The sequence below is a fragment of the Hyperoodon ampullatus genome, assembly GCF_949752795.1.
Source record: "Hyperoodon ampullatus genome assembly, chromosome: 3".
NCBI classification, from domain to species: Eukaryota; Metazoa; Chordata; class Mammalia; order Artiodactyla; family Ziphiidae; genus Hyperoodon; species Hyperoodon ampullatus.
Window position 1 is genome coordinate 8175058 of NC_136916.1, and position 21122 is coordinate 8196179.

A 21122-nucleotide genomic window follows, 5' to 3' on the forward strand; every position below is an offset into this window, starting at 1 on the left:
TAGCTGTATGCCTACATTTATTTTCTATCCGTTGGAAAGCAGGAAGGAAAAAATATGCCTGTCTGATGCTCAGGGTCATACTTAGAATTTACGACTGTGAGGAGCGTTCCCCCACCAAGTCCCCACTGTGCTATGTCACTGCCCATCCAATATTTTTCCTGTGTCCAGAAGAGAGTGAAATCAGAATGCAGGATTGCACATTCATCTCTACACCAGATGGTGATATTCCAGATAGTCTTTTTAAGGTGAGCATGTGACCTACTGTATGGCCAAGGGGCTTTGGAGTCACGTGATGGAGTGAATAATACGTCTGATAGGGCTTCGACCAGACAACTGACCTGGTTACCGTCTGCAGCCACGAGAAGCAAAGTTGACATTTCCGGATCACTCTCCCCAGCAGCGTCATTTGCCCACCCCTAGGACGTGCAGACTCACCGAGGGACTGACTGACAGGCAGGGGCAGACAGGAGGAAGCCGGGCTGCGCTGCGGGAGACGCGCTGAAGTTGCACAACTTGGGCTCTTTTTCTTATTCCCCATCCCCCCACCTCCTGACACACCACATCTTGGCTCATCGGTGGGAAGGAAAAAACTCTTTCAGTTATTTGATATTTGGGAAACCTCCAGGAGTTTCCCAGTTTTGAGGACGCCTCCGTCTCTCCCTTGGCTGGGAACACGCGCGCGCGCGCGCGCACACACACACACACACACACACACACACACACACACACACACACACACACACACACACACTCACCCACGGCTCTACACCATGGTGGTTCAGGCTGCAGTGGCTCCGAATAGATCCCAGAGACTTTTACTGAGAATTCCTTATGGATCTCTGAGAAGACGCAGCGTGGAGAGGGTAAGCGACGTGGCGGGCTGTTTGTTCTTTACCCGAGCAATTGCTCCAAAGAAAGGGAGAGGTTTCTTTTCGTAGTGCATAGCATCCCTTCTGGTAGTCATGTTTTCCTGAAAAATTCAAATTCCTGCGACTGGAGAATACTATGGCATACGTAATTTTTTTTCTTTGTAGGTAATGATGAGAAATTTGAAACAAATGTTGGTCGGCTGTGCGTGGGGGTTGGGACTGTTAGAGATGAAACATAAGAGAAAAGATTGGGGTAGGGACTGCCCTCTGGAAGGAGCATGGACGATGAGAGTGCTCGTTGAGAAGAGCTTCGGGCTGCAAAACCTGTTTTCCTCTCCGTTTAGTGAAACAGATTCACTGGTGCAGCAGGGCTGCCAATTTCCTTTCCTCTGCTGGGTGACAGTGTCTTCAAAGGAGGTGATGGTGACAAGGAGCTGTGACGCTTTGAGGGTTTCAGTGATGCACCTGGTTGATTAAAATCCCCTCTGTTGTTTAGTTGTGGTTGTACTGTTTCATATACCTTGCTATCATTTGGGTTTTTTTTACCATTATGGATTGTGGCTGTCTGTTAATTTTCTGAAAACATGCTTACTTTACGGTAGCACCTGGCAGAGAAGATGCTGTAAAAGAATAACAGGGATTTGTCCTTCTCTGGAGTGACTAATGTCGTTTGGGGGATGACGGTAGTTAATGCAAATCTGATCATCCTCATTCACGTAGGGACAGCGCCTGTACCCACGCAGGGGTGGAATGGTTTGCGGGTCTCAGAAACCCCCAAAGCCCCTGTTTGCATAATGGCAGATCCCTCTGTGGGCTGTGGATGTCTACTTAGACATTTTAGGTTAAGGTGTAATCTAAAATCAATAAGGCAAAGAGCATCACAAACCGCTGTCGTGATAGATAAGTGAGCAACCTGCCGCATCTTATAAAGGGGAACAGCATTTAATTCAAGTGACTTTTTCTGGTTTGTATACTGACTACTCGGTGATTTTTAAATTTACGGAAAACATGAATCAAGCTTTAAAACTATGAGGGGCTATTGAGATTTCCAGGTGGGGTTGATTTCCTGACTTTTGATGAGTTACATTTTATTCTGCCATTTAAGTAGTAATGGAAAAAACTTCTCTTCCTATTCTGGCTGTGTGTAGGTCTTTCTTCTGAGACATATTTCTTGGGCTCCATATCAGGGTCATCAACTTAAATGTATTCAGGGCCTAATGCATGCTCCCTTTTATACCAAGAGTTTTACAGTATAGGACCAACCGTTAGAGCAAAATTTGCAAACTGATCATTATATTTACAAATGTAGCTTATCTTGAATGTGATTTTAGGTTCCGGTGAAATTTTTTTTCCTGTATGGTAACTAAGTTTATATAATATGTTCTGTTCACAAAAACTCCCTTGGAAATGTGAGTTGCCCGTACTGGAGTTGTACCACATGACAAAACTAAGGAGAGAATTATCCTGCACATTTGCACAAATAATCCAGAGTAACCTATTTAACCATTAGAATCTCCAGATGGATGTTTAATAAATCACATCTGGTTCCTAAATCCAGATGTATTCACGTACCATTTCTGTTATTTGTTTAAGAAAAACTGACAATATATGAACACAGTGTCAGATACAAAACCTGTCTATTGTTGTATGTGCTGGTGTATACTGACATTCAAGACACAGACGTATGTCCTGTCCTTGGGCACACACGAGTGTCTTAGGAGTCTTATCTGAAAACTTCTAAGCCCCTTAAGAGAAGCATGTCCATCACTGGAGCATCAGATGTCCTGTTAATCTTCATTGCCAGCTGTGAAGTGGTGGGGCTGAGACACCATCACTCACAAGAAGAGCCCCCTTGCGTTCCTACAAGGCTACATTCTCACCCTCCACCATGGGGAAGAGTGAGACTAATTGGAACATATGACGTCATGTCGATTTCAATTGGATATTTTATGCCATCGCTGGTTTTATGACAACTTTCACAATCAGAGTCATCTATTTATATAAAAGGGGGGACAGGAAAGGTGAGAAATGGCATCTGCTTTCAGGGCAGACACTGAGAAACAGCATTCTTTTCTTGGGACTCCCTGAATTAAAAGCAGCAACAGCTTTCTTGGTTACATCTGCAGACTAGAGTGTGGCAGACATCCAAGTGATTTCTATGGTCTCATGATATTCAATGATGGTAAGACCTCGCATTTCTATAACACCTTTGCCCCAATGCGCTTTCTTATCTGTTACCTCCCTTTATGATCGTGAGCTGCTAACGAGGCTCAGAGAATGGGGATTATTACCCTTGTCCTGTATGAACAGGGAAACCAAGGCATGTGGAGGTTTAATCTTCTGTCCGGGGACATACAGTCAAGGACAGAGCAGGACCTCAAACTAGGGACCTGGTATCTTACATCCCTGCCATTGAGCCAGTGTTTCATCACCTTTGCTCCCTGAGGGAGCTTCGACATTGCAGCCTGGCCCTGAGAAATGGGTTATAGCCAACCTGTCACTAGTACTTCACAGGAAAGGAAACTTAGCAAAGGCAGAGATGCTGACAACCAAAGAGGAGAACTCATGACCTGGCGCACTGACAGTCATGGGCCCTTACGTGTCCAGGATTAAACAATGGCTTCTGTTTTCCAACTGCCTGGAAGTTGAGTAGAAAAAACAGAAATGCACCTTTCTAACTCTGCTACTTAGACAGCCATCAAATCCTGATTACAAAATACTCAGGCTGGTTGACCAAGCCTGGTTCTTGTTCATATGTTTTCACAGACAACCATCAACCAACCCATCACCATACTAGGAAAGGCAGAGAAAGAAATCTAAGATGCCATGTTTGGAGATAGGAGATCTGAGGTTTATATAAATGAAACTGTAATAAGTCAATACAATAGGGCTCCAATCCAGCTCCAAAATAAGTAATGAAGGTGATTCAGGTGCAACAGGAAGCAGCCAAGTGGGGTGGAAAGGGTGGGGCTTGCAGCCACACTGTCCCAAGAAACAAGAGCCTCACTACCTACTAATTGTGTGACTTTGGCAGTGACTCGGGCTTTCTCAACCTGGTTTATTCATCTGCACTATCTATCCTTGAGGACGGTTATTAAGGATTAGAGGTGATGTATGTAAGGCCCTACCATGATACATGGCGTGCAGAAAGAAGGTAATCATTAATGATGGGCATATTTTTTAAATTTATTTTATTGAAGTATAGTTGATTTACAGTGTTGTGTTAATTTCTGCTGTACAGCAAAGTGACTCAGTTATATATTTTTATACATATAACTTTTTATATAAAAATATTTTTTTCCATATTCTTTTCCATGATGGTTTATCACAGGGTATTGAATATAGTTCCCTGTGCTATACAGTAGGACCTTGTTGTTTAACCATTTTCTATATAAGAGTTTGCGTCTGCTAATCCCAAACTCCCAATCCATCCCTCCCCCACCCCTTGGCAACCACAAGTCTGTCCTCTATGTCTGTGTATCTGTTTCTGTTTCATAGATAGGTTCATTTGTGTCATATTTTAGATTCCACGTATAAGTGATATTATATGGTATTTGTCTTTCTTTTTCTGACTTACTTCACTTAGTGTGATAATCTCTAGGTCCATCCACGTTCCTGCAAATGGCATTATTTCATTCTTTTTTATGGTTGAGTAGTTTTCCATTGTATATATGTACCACATCTTCTTTACCCATTCATCTGTCAATGGACATTTAAGTTGTTTCCATGTCTTGACTATTGTAAATAGTGCTATGAACATAGGGGTGCACGTATCTTTTCAAATTATAGTTTTGTCCAGATAAATGCCCAGGAGTGGAATAGCTGGATCATATGGTTGTTCTATTTTTAATTTTTTGAGGAACCTCCATACTGTTTTCCGTAGTGGCTGCGCCAATTTCCATTTGGTAGGCATATTTTTGAAGTTTGACTTTGAGTAGAGGAACACTTGGCTTGTATTTTTAATAACCAGTAGCCTTTTACATACAGTCTTAGTCACACTTACTGTCACCCAAAGATGTCCTTTAAGGGATATTCACCCAATAAAGCCAAGACAGAAGTATTTCCTGGTGATAACTTGCCTTGAACTCCCAATTTTATGTAAGACATAAAAAATAGAGTGTTTCAAATTCATTGCACACCAGTGCCAAGTAAGTAAACTTACTCAAGCCCAGGTACTTCAGGAGGGTCTTTTCCTTCTCGAGCTGGTAAGGTAAAAATGAACTTCAGGGAAAATTCTAAGAATGTAAGAACATAACATATAAATGAGTTAAGGAGAGAGCAAATGTGGACCTTTTAGGGGGGAGTTTGCTTTGGAGATGGGGCGAATGTTGTATTAAGTTACTATGACCCTACAATATGAGGAAATTGTTTCACATTGGAGATTACCGTTATAAGTCAAAAACCTAGGAATAAGTGGGCCAAGCTGTATGTGGCCCAGCACACATTGTTTCAGTGTGTGTGTTTATTAAGGATGCCCACCTCCCCACTGATTTATCCTCTCTGTCATCCAGACCCACGTATCCTGAGTCTGGATGACCCAGGGTGGACTGGACGTCTCTCTTCTCTTGAGGCTCTCAATCCCTCATATTCAACATGTTCAAAGTGGAATTCATCCTCTTACCCACAGTCCTGCTCCAATTCCTTCAACACCACCAGCCATCTAAACACCCACACGAGAACCCAGGCATCTTCCCTGCCTCTTCCCTTTCTCTGGGGTCCGCCATCTAATCAGTCACCAAGGGCTGCCAGTTCCAGCTCCAGAACCTCTCTCACATCTAACTCCTCCTCCCCATTTCTTGGTTCAGGCCTCCATCATCTTCCACTTGTCTACTTAAAATCCCTGCCTCAAAATAAGTACAAATGTCTAAACATAATTATAAGGCCCTCCGTAATCGGGACGCTGCTACCCTCTCCAGCCTGGTCTCTCCCCATCCCTTACCCCGGATATTGTACACTCCAACCATACTGAACATGTCTGCAGTTCCTCCAAACTACCATGCTCTCCCTTGCCGCAGGGCCTTTGCACGTGCTTTTGTAGGCTTGACACACACTGCACCCTCCCTCTGCCTCCTTAACTTCCGATTCACACACTTCAGCCTAAAGATAACATCCTGTTGGAAGCCTTTCCCGGTACCCACCCCCTCCCCAAGTATGAATAACGGCTCTTCCTTCCTTCAGGCTCTCAAAGTTCTCTGTATCTCCCTTACAATAATACAAATGACACTGCCTTGAATCTGCCTGCTGCCTGTTTCCTCCACACCCATGATGACAAGCTCCTTGAGGGCAGGGAACACATTTCGGCCCCTGGTTCCTAACAGGAGGGCGAAATATTCGTTAGATGAGAGAATGATTGAAATCTGAAAGTTGCTAGAAACTTCCCTCAGGGAGAAAATCTGGGAAGAGGCTCAGAATGAAAACATAAACAGGAACAGCCTCACATCTTATGTTAAATGACCACCAGCCCCATTTTTGCTGGTGGAAAATGTGTCCACACTTCTATGTTAATACAAACTGAGGAGACAAATGCTTTTCTCCTATTTATTCTGAAATCTGAGACGTATCTTGAAGGGGAACAATGTGTGTATGTGAACAACAAATCAGACTCATTATATGTCTCTTCACAGAATAATAGGAATTGGACACTTTTCTTGAAAAAAATGAATAAGAAAGCATTCTCTTTTACCACAGTTATTTAAATATCTAAGTAAAAGGGTTTTTTGTTTTGGTTTGGTTTGGGTTTTTTTTGTCCTGGAAAGACTGAATTGGTGTGGTATTTCTGGAGCAGTATTTTTAACACAGTGTAAATTAAACCTTTTTGCACCCACATTATTCATTATTTGACGTGTTATTCCAGGTTGACGTGTGGCCTGTCTATTATTTTGCAAACCGTTACATTATCACAGCTGCTAAGCTGCATAACTTAGGAATTCAGAATACAACAGAGTCTCTGTCGTGGAGTGTGTGGTGCTTACATTCTGAATGTATTCATGCAGGGAAGTGTGAGACTACCAAAAACACATACAGCAGACGGCTTTTAGTGGATATTTATTACCATGGAAAGCAGACAGCCCAGAAATGGTTCAGACAGATCAGTGTATTTATTCACACTTATTATTATCCAGGCCCCTCATCCTGCATAGGTTTTATTCTTTCTATAAATATACACCTCTCTGGAGGAGAAAGAACATATGCGCTATATCAGCGACTCCAATTCTCGGGTTCATGGGCTGCATTGAAGGCCGTGTTCTCCACGTTGGTTAGTCCCGTGTGATTTTAAGTGACCCCCAGATTGGTGCACCAACATTTATTTTATGTCTCACAGCAACTCATGTCAAGTTAAACCAATGACTTCTCATCTTGGCCAGAATGAGATGACATAATGGAAAGGCTGTCCCTCTACTGGGTACCACTCCAGGGTTCTCATTCCTCAGGCTGGTGGGGAAAGCAGGACTGGAAATCTCTCTTCAAATGGTCAAGACTCCCAGGAACTTCACCATCCTGCCCCAAACTACAGCTCTCAAGCTCAGCATGAAACTAGGTGATGGTTTCCCTCTTTAGACTACTCATTCCCAGGTCCTGAATCCTTCTGAGGACTCTCTTTACTGTCTTGGGTCAGATGACATCACTTATCCTAGAGCCGTGCTTCTCAACCTTGGCTTCACTCTGGAAGCACCTGAGAAGCTTTAAAAATCCCAACACCCAAGCTGTACCCCAAACCAATGAATATCAGCATCTCTGGAGAAGGAACCCAGGCATCATCAGTAGTTAAGTGCCCACGTGATTCTACTGTGTGGCCACATTGACAACCACTGCCCCAAGGGGAGATTATTGCCAAGATGCTAGTTTAAAGAAATTAGCTTGTTCCTGTGCTTTCCGGTGTCTTCACATAAAAAGGAAATAAATGAGTCAATTGTGTTGGAGTTTTAGTCAAGAGTGTCATTCTCAACAGGAAAAAAAAAAAAAAAACTTCATCTTTTGAAAGTGCGTTCATATACCTGGGCCATCCTATGAAGTGTCCAACACTTTGAGGTCACTTTCTGGATAGTTGAACACAGCCTTCTGAAGTCATAGTGGCTAGTACCATACAGGACTTCCTTTTAGATAATTTGAGATCAGAAACACCCAATCCAGCTAATCCAGAAAAGTTCTTCTCCACTGGAGCAGGGACAAAGTCCCTTCTGGGTGTATTTCAACCCACCATCTTGCAGCCATGTTCATAAAATCAACCCTGTATTCGCAGGACACTCTCGGTATGTATTTTGAAAGCAGATCTCTTATAAATTGCTCTAGCAGAGCGAATGCTATCCACCTATGTGATACAAGAGTTTCTTTGAATACATAGTTGAAAACAATCCACTTTTATTTGTACTGATTTATCAATGCGCCTCTGAGAACAATAGCATCTTATGTGCAGGAAGCAATATAGAAGAAACTCTGCCATGGATCTATGTTTTCTAATCTGGGAGTGGATGAATCACATCTGTGGATTCTTAATTCTTTTTTCTCTTCCCTTCCTGGTCACTCAATTACTAACTGCTTCAAAGGACTTGATCAGTTTTTCTACTAAGTTCCAGAGCCTAGAGCCATGCCTGGCACATATATAGCATGATTATACGTTTATTGAATGAATGCGAATAGATGAATGAAAAGAATGTTTTTATGGTCATAAACTCAAACAGAACTGTCACTCAAAGAATAGGGTTGCAAAGTGCCTGCATTTCTTACACCGATAAATATTTGTGTGATTATCCGTTCTAATATAGTGACTCAATTGAGGATGCTAGGTCTTCTTGGTAGAGAACTTGCTCATGAAAAACTTCTTGTTCTACTCAATACTCTGTAATGACCTATATGAGAAAAGAATCTAAAAAAGAGTGGGAAAAAGAAAGAAAAACTTCTTGAAACCTTACTACACAATTAACCCTTCTGAGTATGTGGGCAGCCTTTTTCCTTCCCAATCAGAATCTGTGTGTATATTTCAAGATAGTCCATAAATACGCCCCTGATCATTTTCCTCCACTGCCTGCTGAGTTTTCTCAAATGTGCCAAGGTCACATTTCCACATGGATAGGTTGCTTCCAAATGGTTCTTCCCGTCCCTCTATTGGAACATTAATCAGGAAAACCAATGAGGCTTTTAAAAGTATATTAATCATTTCTGGAAAACATGGTTCACCTTCAACTAAAAAAAATCAGTCTCAGAAGATAAATACCCCAGGGAATCTAATATCTAGGACCCAGCACTCTATTTTTTAATTCTACAGATTTTTATTTAATACCTACTACATGCCAGGCAGTGTTGTAGGCCCAGGGGCTGTAACAAAATCTCTGCTTTCATGCTGCGGTGGGCCTCCCTTTTACACTGATGTGGAACCTGCAGATACAGGAGGCTGAAGTACTATGTACTATGCCATTTTATATAGGAGACTTGAGCATCCATGGATCTGGGTCTCTGCGAGGGTCTTGAAACTAATCCCCCACAGATACCCAGGGATGACTGTAATTGGTGCTAAAGCCTCTAAGGAAATACACAGCAGGATAAGGAGGGAGGAGAGGAGGGTGTGCTGCATTTCCTACGATGTGGCTCTCTGTTAAAGTGGTATTGGAGGAGAGGCTTGAAGAAGTAAAAGGGAGAAGGACATGCAGCCATCTGGGGAGAGGACACGCCGGGCAGAGGACACTTCACATACACGGGTGTGAGGCAAGAGCACACTTGACGGATTTGAGGAGTAAAGGGGTCGGGCCAGGGGTCAGCGGCCAGGAGCAGCAGACAGGGGAGTGTTAGGGGCCCGTGTGACAGACGGCTGCTCAGGCCATGATAAGGACTTCGGAGTTTTACTCTGAGCCGGACAGGAGGAGATGAGTGGTTTGGGGAAAGAAGGCTAACCTCAGCTGACATGTTTTAAGGAGTCCCTGCAGCTACTAGGCTGTTAGGGAACCAGGCATGGAAGCAGGTGACTCATTAGGTCATGCGTGTAAGAATCCTGATGAGAAATGCTAACTCTGGAGGTGGTGAGAAATGAATGGATCCTGGATTTGTCTACAGTGTAGAATTGACAGGATTGGCGGATGGATTGGGTGATAGGGAAAGAGGAATCCCCATCCTGAGCAGCTGGAGAGCGGAGTTGCCGCTGAGACGGGGAACACTGCAGGACCAGCTTGGGGTGATGACAGCAGGGGCGGGGGGATGAGGGGTTCCACTTGGATGTGTTAAACTTGAGATGATAGTTTAAAATGCAAGCGGAGGATGTTAAAAACACCTTTGGTGTTTAGGCAAGAGTCTGGACTGGAGATATAAATGTGGACGGTAATCAGGGGGATGATAGAGCTGACTTATCTCAGGCTCTGAAGAGCTGACTGTGTACACCTCTTCCTAATGCCACATGCAGTGACCACATGTGGGCAGGTTGAAATGGGCAGTGATGGGAGAATTTACACTGTGGAAACTGGCAAACATTACGAATCAGGGCTTTTTTTCCTGGGGAGTCAATGGTTGAGCATTTTCTGGTATACCCTTGGAGGATGGTGTTAATAGCCACAAGACTAAGTGATGTTACCTGGCTGGTGGCACAAAGAAATATCACAGGACTGGACCCAAGTTTAGAGATCATTTCCAGGAGGAGGAACCAGCAAAGAAAGACAAATAAGTGCATCCAGCGAGGTGCAGAGAGAATTGAAGAGAAATTCTCAGAAGGGAACGTTGGACTGTCCAATGCTGCTGATAATCAAGTGCAATACGGACTAGGAGATCATCTGATTGCTGTGTCATGAAAGAGGTTGTGTGCAAGCTGCGTGCATCAGAATCACCCGGGATCACTTTGTCATAAAGCAGAAACTAACACACCATTGTAAAGCAATTATACTCCAATAAGACGTTAAAAAAATAAAAAGAATCACCCGTGTGTTCTCTAAACCCATAGATGCATGGTCTCTCCCCAGACATACTGAATCTGAGCCTCTGAGGGTTATAACATGGACTAAAATTTGAGAATGGTACCGGAAGTATAGCTTTCCAGAAAAGAAAAAAAAAAAGGCACCAGTGAGGTAGAGAAAAGAGCACAGCATAGGGAGGGGGAAATAACGGAGACAGGAAAAGGAAGAAACTCTCAGGACAATTCTTACTCAGCCTGAGGTCAGTCCTGGAACGAGCAAGTAGAGACCAGGATAAGGAATAATGGGTGAAAGTTATGACAGCCAAGGCCAGTCGCAAATCTCCTTCCCTACAGCATCTTAGAAACTCAGTGCTCCTGTTTTAAACAGCCCCCCCTCAACTTAAACCACTGTGTCAGAAAAATAAAACTGCACTCAGTCCCTTAGAGCTAGTCCAGCCGGAAAAAAAAAAGCAAGAGAGAAGAGGAAAGACAGATTTCAACATCTTACGTCGATCACCTGCGTCAAAAGCCAGTACCCCACCACTCAGCCTTAGCTTTCCTGAGATCTCTCTGAAGAAAACCTCTTTTCTTTTGCTTTGTTTTGTTCTGTTTCACTTCTGAAAATATTTTAAAAATGGGTTGCTGCTATCATGTGTCAGGGCTTCATAACCCACCCGAGTCCCAGAATAGATTTAGAAAGTATAATTTAGGGCTGAGCCAGCTACCAAATGCCTGAAATGAGCAGATCCTGATTTGAACCCTGAATGTTGGGGTGTAGACCTATTCTGTAAAAGCAAATGGATTTGGATCGAACTGGAAGAAATCACGTCTTTGACATCAGGTTCTGTCTCATTGGGTTTTCGTGGTGTTTCTTACAGAAGACAATCGTGGTCTTAGGGTTTTCGTGGTGTTTCTTACAGAAGACAATCGTGGTCTTATCTGCCAGTTGGGCTGAAGGACCGTAACGGCTTTTAGTAATGGGAACATAGCCCTTTACGTGGATCCTGTCCATCGAAGGGTTTCTACCTGGGACAACTGAGACTATCCACCCAGTCAGCACATGCAGAATTCCCCTCCCCACCCCCTTTCATCTTCCTTTTAGGAACATCAAATTCGGACTAGTGAAAGGGAAGCTTTCAAGGCAGATGTGTTGTGGGTCCCCCCGGCGATTCCAGGCTGATGTTGGGAAATAAGGCTATTTCGTTTTCCAAGCAGAATCGGGTGTGTCTGGGTATGGACGAGCTCAGAGCCCAGGGCCCCGAGAAACCTCTTCTTCTCCTTGCCTGCACTGCCGTGTTGCACAGCCAGGTGCATCCATGTAGGCAGCAGTGCGGGCGCCAGGTTTTACAATCCTTCTCGTTAAAATGTCAACCTAAGGGAAAAATGAGGAAAGGGAACCCCCACTCCATGCTGCTGGGTCCCAGCTTTGGGTTTTCAAGCATCCGGGCATTTAGGGAGAGGAGCTACTAAAGAAAGAAAAACCTCCTCTGGAAACACACAAGGGGTACTCGTTGATTCGAAATCAGCAGCATAGAATGATATGCTCACACCAGGGCCCCCGGATGGCAGCTCTGCCCTCCTCCTGAGGGCCTCTCCCGGGGAACAGGAGCCAGGGTCCTCAGGCCACACACCATCCCATTCCATCACCTGGGGGCAGGGGGGCGGGGCGTGGTGAATACCAAAATCCTGCAGCATTTGGCTTGGCCAGAGTCCATTCTTTTTTTTTTTTTTTAATGTTTATTTTATTTATTTATTTTTGGCTGCGTTGGGTCTTTATTGCTGCACACGGGCTTTCTCTAACTGCGGTGAGCAGAGGCTGCTCTTCGTTGCGGTGCACGGGCTTCTCATTGCAGTGGCTTCTCTTGTTGCGGAGCACAGGCTCTAGGCACGTGGGCTTCAGTAGTTGTGGCTTGCGGGCTTCAGTAGTTGCGGCACACGGGCTGAGTAGTTGTGGCTCACGGGCTCTAGAGTGCAGGCTCGGTAGTTGTGGTGCACGGGCTTAGTTGCTCCGCGGCATGTGGGATCTTCCTGGACCAGGGCTCGAACCCGTGTCCCCTGCATTGGCAGGCGGATTCTTAACCACTGCACCACCAGGGAAACCCCAGAGTCCATTCTTAATCACCTTAATAGTCCTTATTTCTAGCATAATCCCTGGACGTGTGTTCTGAGGTTCCCTCTGAAGAGCCCAACAGCAAATAAAGTCTCTTCGGGACTCTGGAACTTCCTTTTTCCTTCAGTCAAATGGCCTTAAGGTGGCATGAGAGAAACATGTATCACGTGTCTTAGAATAGGGCCTGTGCAGGGCAACACTCTTCTTTCTCCTTTGGAGACTCACCCATCAGAAATTGGCTGTTTTCAAGAGTTAATATCCATCTCCTGTGGTACCCTTAGGACCTCATCCTTCATCTTAATCCTGGGCTGCCTCTATTCATGCTCGTCATCCTATAAAATAGGGCCCTACACAGGCATTATAACTCAGATGACTACAGGAGTCAAGCAGGTCAAATACATGGAGGTCAAGAAGGAAAGTTGTACCTTGCAAACTGGAGATCTCGTATCTTAGCAAATGACCACCTACTACTCAGCTTTGCCACGGGGAAACTGGGGCTGGTGTTCCTGGATCTTCTGATTTTTCAAAGGGAAATCTTTGTGCAATTTTCTTATAAGTAAGAAAAAATATATATGTGTGTGTGAGAAAGAGATGAAATATCTCAATTTTTATATGCTGGCAACAAATCCAAGCTTAAAGAAAAACACTGCATGCGAAAGAAAGCATGTTTACAGGCTACATTTGGCCCACAAGATGCCAGTTTTCAACTTCTACAATAAAATGAGCACCATTCCACCCCAAATATCTATGTATTCTCTCTCCCCAGTCTTGAATATTATAAAAAGGAGACATCGCGATACAAAAATGAATCTTGGAGTAGATCCTCAGGTCCTCCAGCTGGCATCCTAATCCTACTGCTAAATCAGAATTTTAAAGAAAACTCTTCTGATAGATCAAATGCAAATTTTAAAATACATTGAAATAAACTGAATGCATGTCCTCCAGCTACAGGAAATAGGAAGACAGCATCCTGTTTGCTGAGTGCGTGCTTTTATTACCTAGTAAGAGGCATAGCACTCAAGAAGTCACTGAACCTACGATCTAATTATGACCTGATAGGGCATCTAAGTGTCAGCCCATTCTTTTGCTTTTGGCAAATATTCTCCGGTATCAAAGCGGACCATATCAAACAGTTTCATCCAGTGAAGCAATTGCTCCATCACCTCGAGGTTTACTTTGCTACTAACTCAAATTTACAGACCAGCAGTGTGTGGTCTTACCCCAAACCAGACATTGCACAAGAGCCAAAATGAGATTCTTTTATGATCCAGGTGTTTGGCCGGTAACAACGGAACTAAAATTTTTTTCATTTTCAATCATCTCTTTCATGCTCGATGGAGGAGAATTCTGGGGTCTCAGCCAAGTCCTTGAGCAAGAACTTGAATGGATTCACAGTTCCTTTTCTGATGAAAGCACTGGCTCTACCCACAGGAATTCTTGATCTTACCAGGATGTCAAGGTAGAGTGGTGCTCCAATGGGGGAACGATACAAGGCATGCTTCTCAACTATCCCTTCTGAGTGGCAGCCCTCACTTGGACCCACAGCAGAGACGTATCTCTTTAGTTTTAATCTCAGAATATCTTCATTTCTACCTCCTGCTGGAGGAGGCCACTGTGAAATGCCTGCCCTCCAGCACTTAACCAAAGCCTTCCTAGGGACATCTGACACCTAAGAGAAGCAGATCAAGGGATATGGTAGCTATTCATTCCATCAATCCTTTTTACTTTATTCCTATGAAGTTAAATAATCAAATATCAATATACCTGGACCATATGTTCTCAGCTGCCTCCTGAGATTCTTTTATTGAGCTAAGATTTAACTCATCCTTATTGAAGGCTGATATCCTTTTCTTTAATCATGCAGCACCCCATTCTGGGCCTGAACTCGGGCCAAGAGAGCTAGGACTTGGGCACGACATGGAGTGGGGTGGGCAGGATTTATAGAATATAAAACCAAGGCAAGGAATGAGAGTTTGCTGGTGGCAGGAATCCCTAAAACAAGCCCCATGGATAGGTTAATGGGTCCTGAGTGCAAAAGAGTCGGATGGAGCTGGAGAAATCTGGAATGACATGGTCGATGGAGACCAGAGAAATTAGAGGAGAAGAAGTAGGTTCAGAGCAAAGGTAGGAGGAAGAGTCTGGAGGAATCTCTGATCCGCTTACAGAGCTGAGGGCAACGTCCGGGCACAGCCTGGGCTGTGGACAGGCAGAGAGTGGGTAAGGTACCACCCTGCTCAGAAAGCCAACAGAAGAAACATCGGTAAAAATGCTTCTGAGGCTTTTTCAAAATGACAGAAATAATGTTCCTCGTGTTTGTCAGTATTCCTTCTATAAGGTCTATCCCGTTCATTCCTTTTGGAGCTAATAAGACGTATGTGATTCTTCTCTATTACCTTTTTTACCTTTGCTGCCAGGAAACTCAGAGCTAAAGTTGGGGCCTAACTTGCTTGTTCTAGCTGCCTTTTCACATTATCTCATCCTTTTAACTCATTTTTGTCCTTTTCTTTTTCTCTATTTTACAGTGTCCTTAATTTCCTAGTTTACCCTTATATTCCGTATATACAGTTGACTCTTGAGCAATCCAGGGTTTAGGGGAGCCAATTCTTGGCACAGTGGAAAATCCACGTGTAATTTATAGTTAGTCATCCAGATCTGCGGTTCCTTTCTATTCACAATGCCTCTCTGCATCTAAGATTCCACATCTGTGGATTCCATCATCCACAGGTTGTGTAGTACTGTAATATGACTACTGAAAAAAAATCCACATATAAGGGGGCCCACACAGTTCAAACCATGTTGTTAAAGGGTCTGCTGTATATTTATGTGCATTTATTTTGCTCCTTGCCAAGCAGCGTGGAGCCCTGTAACTTCCTCTTCTGTTTGGGTTAGATTCTGCAAGGGAAACCAACACAGTGGGAAGAGAGTCAACTGGGAGTAAAAACAGAACAAAGCATATGCTTCCCTTCTCTTGGCAGGGCTAATGATCCCAACAGGTGTATCCACAATGCTGCCAGGTAAGCCGAGCCCTGGGAACTTCGTGCTCCGAACAAGGCAGTGCTTTTTCCCAGAAGGAAATGAATTCATTTGGAATGTTTGGTCCTGAAAAAGAGAGCACTTCCATTGTGCGCTGTGTGGACTCAGCAGCTTAGTGCAGCTCCTTGGTGGCCGTCGGAGGGATGCTCTGGGGAAGATCAGAGAAGACACTCTAGACAGTATCCCCAGGGGAGGGGCAGAGGGGCACATCCTCACTCTGAATCTCCGTGTCCGACGCCCACCTTCCATACAGGCTGCAACTCTGCCTGAGGATAGTTCTTCTGTAGAGTCCTAGCTTGTGCTGAGGGCCGAAAGAGAGGTGTTTCTGCTTTTAAGTTCCCACCGGGATGCTGGAAGCCTCCCTCCGTTTTGTCCTTTTCACCCTCCGCTTCTTTTTTCTTTGCCTTTCTAAAATTTGCTGTCAGCGTGCTCTGCTGTGAATGATCAGATGCACAAATAACAATAGCTTCCTGGGAAAGCTTTGCTGCTGCAGGTGCTGGGTCAATGCCAAGCAGAGGAGGAAAGCCCAGAACACAGTTTCAGGGAAACGGCAGCATCCAGATCGCAGTTTCGGGAGAATTGTTTGATTTCCATGAGGGATGCTGGCTCAGGATCCACCGTGAAACCTGGCCCCAGTATGTCCTCTTTGGGGGTGTGGGGGGGACTTGAGCCCCACCCCACCCCCGATACCTTGGCTTTCTTGTTTTATTTGTTTCATGTTTAAGAACAGTTCATTACCAGAATCTAGTCTCTGATCTTGGCGTTCATGGGAACAAAGATGAAAACAAAAGCTGGGAGGCGATGAGGCTTCAGTGGTCAGGTTTACCCCGAGAGGAAGAAGTAACACATCCCAAATGCTGGCTCCGGTCCTCAGCAGCTTTTTGAGAATTTCTGACCTTGAAATGTAAGCTGTCACTGTCCTGAGGCTTGTCCATCTTGCCAGGCTATCAGAATGCCCATTGCTCAGCTAACTGTCAAGGAAGCAAGATATCGCTCCCTGATGGCTAAGACATCCGGCCAAGCAGCTCTGGCAGAGGAAGGTCTTCTGAGTGCACTTCCTTCCATCCTGCTGTGAATTAACTGGGTCAGCCGGGGTCAAGGAGCAAATATCAAGTGACACATTTTCTTCCCTCCTTCCCTAGTACGTCCCCCAACTCGGCCCCCAGGGAGAGAGAGGGCAGAAATGCAGGGACTAGATGGTCGCACCAGGCCAGGCCCCTCAGAAGGGAGAGGAAAGCATCCCCTTCTGCGGTTTTTCAGGCACCATGTCCTTTTCTCCCCTCTCTTCCCCCTGCAGATTGATCTCAGGTCTTCAAGAAAATGGCCAGGAGCCAATTCAGACAGAAAGGAAGTTGCTGAAACCCACGAGATCTTGACCTGATAGACAGCAATGTACATTTATTCAATGAGCTCCTACTTTGTGCTTTACAGATATTTTCTCCTTTAAGCCCTGAACAGTCCCGTGAGGCAGGCTTTCGTGTGCATCCCCACTTTACTGAAGAGGGAGGCGGAACAGAGAGAGATGAAATCATTCGCCCAGGGTCCCACAACTGCCAGCACTGGCAGGTCCGGGGTTTGAATCCAGGCAGAGACCTCTCCGGAGGGAATCTGATGGGGGTCTAATCTGGAAGGAGGGCCCGAGCTTCAGAGAAGAGCGTCCTCGAGGAAGGAATGAGGGTTGCTAGATTCGGCACATGAGAATACAGATGCCCAGTTCCATTTGAATTTCAGATAAACAGCAAACAAATAGTGCTTTAGTGTAGGTCTGTCTCCTGTTGTTTATCTGAAATTCAAATTCAGCTGGGTGTCCTGTATTTTGTCTGGCAGCTCTGACTATAGGGCCACTTTTGTTTCTCTCTTTGTCTTGTCTTTCTCCCATATTAAGTATGCTATCTGCCTGCTCTCTTTGATTTTTCCTATGTCCTTTTGTGCTTCTGCACATAATCTTGCTTCAGAATCACTTGTCAGCAGTGATCTAATACTGCCTGAGCATCCATAATATGCTGGGGCTTAGATGTTGTTCAGGAAGTGGTGGCCTGTGCCTTCTGGGACAGTAGGTGTTCGGATACAAACGTTAGGCATCCTTGCTTCCCCCATAGAAGTAGAAGTAACTGCTGGTGCAGGTGGGAGGTGCCACTAGGGGGCCGAGAAGCCTTAGATAACTCACCCCTGCTTCAGCCAGAGGAGTTCCGCTTCTAAGATATTTGTGTTTCCACCCACAGTTTCATTTGGGCAAAGATTTCCAGTTATAGAAGATCACTCTTCTAGGCTGTGCTGCTCTAAAGCAGCACTGCTCCAACATCAATGGACAAAGGGATCATCTGGGGATCTTGTCAAATGCAGATTCTGATTCAGCAGCTCTGGGGTAGGGTCTGGGAACCTGCGTTTCTAATAGGCTCCCAAGTAGCGCTGATGCACTAACATGTCCACAGAGGACATTTTTAGTACCTCGTGTCCTAACTGATGCACATGGACATAGATTTTTTTCCCCATCTTGTTTCACATGTCATCTATCTGTCCTCTATCAATCCGTGTCTGTCTCTATGTCTGTCTATCCATCTATCAATCTATCATCTTGACCATGACTATTTTATACAAATGTTTGGTCAAGATCAGTGTGAATGTCACTAACCCATTTTTTTTTCTATTATACCATTTATTGTTGATGAAATTACACTGGAAATCAATCCCAACAAAAGAACCTTCTTGAATAGAGTCATTTTCTAAGTGAAACATTCCTTTGAAACGTAACATGTAAGAGACTCAACTGTGTCATCAGGGAAGCCCTTGGTTTTGTGTAGGCACCTCAGCTGGGTCTCTCACAGGTTTTACTCCATAGCACATCCATGAATTGTGTGTGTGTGTGTGTGTGTGTGTGTGTGTAATACCTGTATCTGTGAATGAGGAACCATATTTTAGCCGGGCTTCTTGGAATAGATTTGCTCATATTGAGATGCAGGAAAGAAAGGGGTTATTTTTGGTCAGTGGGTTAGTGACATTCACACCAATCTTGCCCACTCAATGAGCAATGAAATCCGCATGGTGCCAGGGGGGTCGTAAGAGAAAAAGAAAGGGACACAGCCCATTGAGATGTTCCTTTCTGAAAAGTATTCCTTCCTTGGATACTGTGGGTTCTTAAATATCTAATCCACTCTGAAATAGCCCCTCCCGCCTTGATGTCCAATCAAGGTCAGAGAGTCCACTATGAGAATTTTACATTTGCCAAATTTGGAAGTCCAACAGACCTGAAACAATTCTGGGGCTTAAATGGTCTTTAACCCTTGCATGACCAAATGGGAATCTTTATGGGTTATGCGTAATCCTAAGACGTCCTCTGCACAGATTAAAGGCAGATCATGGTTCATATATATGAAGGAGATCATTTCCATTTCCCCCTCTCAGTTTTGTACAAATATTAAATAAAATAATTAGGCCTGAGACACCAGCCCTGGCCTATTGTCCGATCAGATTTTTTTTTTCCACTTTCTATCACATCTCAAATGTACATGTTTCTGTTAGATGTATTGCTCTTCCTTTTAAAAAATAAAATGAAGTGTTTATTTTTCAGCCACAGATGATATCAAGTGCTCCTGCCTTGGAGTGATTTAATGTTTTTTCCCTCTTCCTTTACAGCTGTGACCTAGTTAATTGTAGGTGGGGAGCAAACTCTGAAATCGTGCTCCGTGAAATTGTAGGATGTCCTCCTTAATAGCAGGAAGTCAGGTCTCCAGATCAGCACCATTTGTGTCCTTTGTGCATTGAGATAAAGAAGAGTGTTTTGCCTGCAGTTTCCTCGTGGTTAAGGGAAAGAGGAGAGGGGAGATAGAGACATGAAAATGACCCAGAGATGAGTCACTCATTTCTAAAACAAGAGTCTAAACGCCCTTTGTTGAGGGCAGATTGGAACCTCTGAAATGTCCTGCCCTCCCGGCCACAGAGACAAAGGAGTAAGTGATTCAGGCTCTCGGTTTGGCTGCTTCATGCCTGCCTTTTAGGGAACTCAAGTCCTGAAATATCACATCATTAAGAAACCGTTTTAATGTAGAAATAAACGTGCATTACTAAGAGTCAGGCTTTTCAAGTCAACGAGCAGGTCCTTGTGGTGGGAAGAAAACTTGGATGCCTTTTAACAAAATATTTCTTTTAACTACTGAATTATTTTTGGGGGGGGCAGTGGTGGGCAAGGAATCATTGGGTAGAAGGTCCTTGAGTGTTGATTTTCCATTCCCCAAATGGGGAAAAGTTCATTTACTAGCCCCTACCATGACACTCAGAGGTAAATGGCAGTTCTTCTGAAAAGAATGTCCAAGAATGAAATTGTAAACAGTAAAAACCGTGACTGACTCATTTCCATTTCTCCCCATTGCCCTAAATCCAAGAATCAAGGGGTGTCGTGGGCCTCGATCAGTGGCTCTCGGAAAGTGTAATGCCAGGGCCAGAGTTTCAGTCTCACCTGGGAACATGTTAGCAATTCAAATCCCCGGGCCCTACACCTGATCTACTGAGTCAAAAACTCTGGGGTGAAGCCTGGAGGTCTGTGTTTGAACACATCCTCCAGATATTTTAATCTAAGCTAAAGCATGAGAGCACTGACCTGAGCCCTTAGGTAACATTATGAGTGAAAGGAACTCATCCTCATGACGCAGGGACCTCAGTGTTGGTCTGTGGCCATGGTTCTTTTCCATGGCTGTACGTTAGAATGACTGGGATATTTTTTTAAGAGTAGTAATACTGACTCCCTCCCCCAGACTCATAAAATCAGAATCTCTAGGGATGGGGCCCAGGTAAATGCATTTCATAAAAGCTTCCTGGCTGATTCTAATGGGCCAGCCAGGGTTGGCAACCAGTGGTCCATGGAGGGACCAGGTAAGGGAGGGTTGCTAACTTGGCTGAAATGCTGATGCCTGGAGCGGGTGGGGGGTGGGTGCTGCAGTCCATAGGGCAGGATCCAGGCAGGCCCTGCAGACTTGACATACCAGGCAAGGGAGATGTCTAAAGCCAGTGGTGGCGTCCCTGTGATCGGTGGCCACAGTGGGGCTGGGAGAGTTTCATTTGGAGCCACTTGGTGGTTGTCAGACCCCTCCTTGCTAGACCTTCCAGGTACAAATGTGAAAGCTGCCAACACCCCATTCCTAAATCAGCACAGGTCAAGTCTGGCCAAGTTCCAGGAGGCTGATCAGCACTAGAGGAAGCATCTACCGGCTCTGAAGCCTGGTACCCAACGGCTTAGGTGGTGCCC

At 44.6% G+C, this 21122-nt stretch overlaps 1 protein-coding gene across 4 annotated transcripts in view; it reads left to right on the forward strand.

The window, feature by feature from the left end:
• Window positions 1-21122, forward strand: part of FRMD4A (FERM domain containing 4A) — a gene marked incomplete at both ends in the record, with an annotated part of 620566 nt that overhangs the window by 284614 nt on the left and 314830 nt on the right. Inside the window, one exon of one of the 4 annotated variants that reach the window (XM_079698805.1) lies at window positions 756-863. The exons of 2 other annotated variants lie outside the window; for them this stretch is intronic. In XM_079698805.1, the coding sequence (XP_079554931.1) occupies window positions 771-863 (93 nt within the window). Of the gene's footprint in view, window positions 1-755; window positions 864-21122 lie in introns of those variants that run through there. One more of the 4 variants, XM_079698801.1, reaches the window with a different exon arrangement.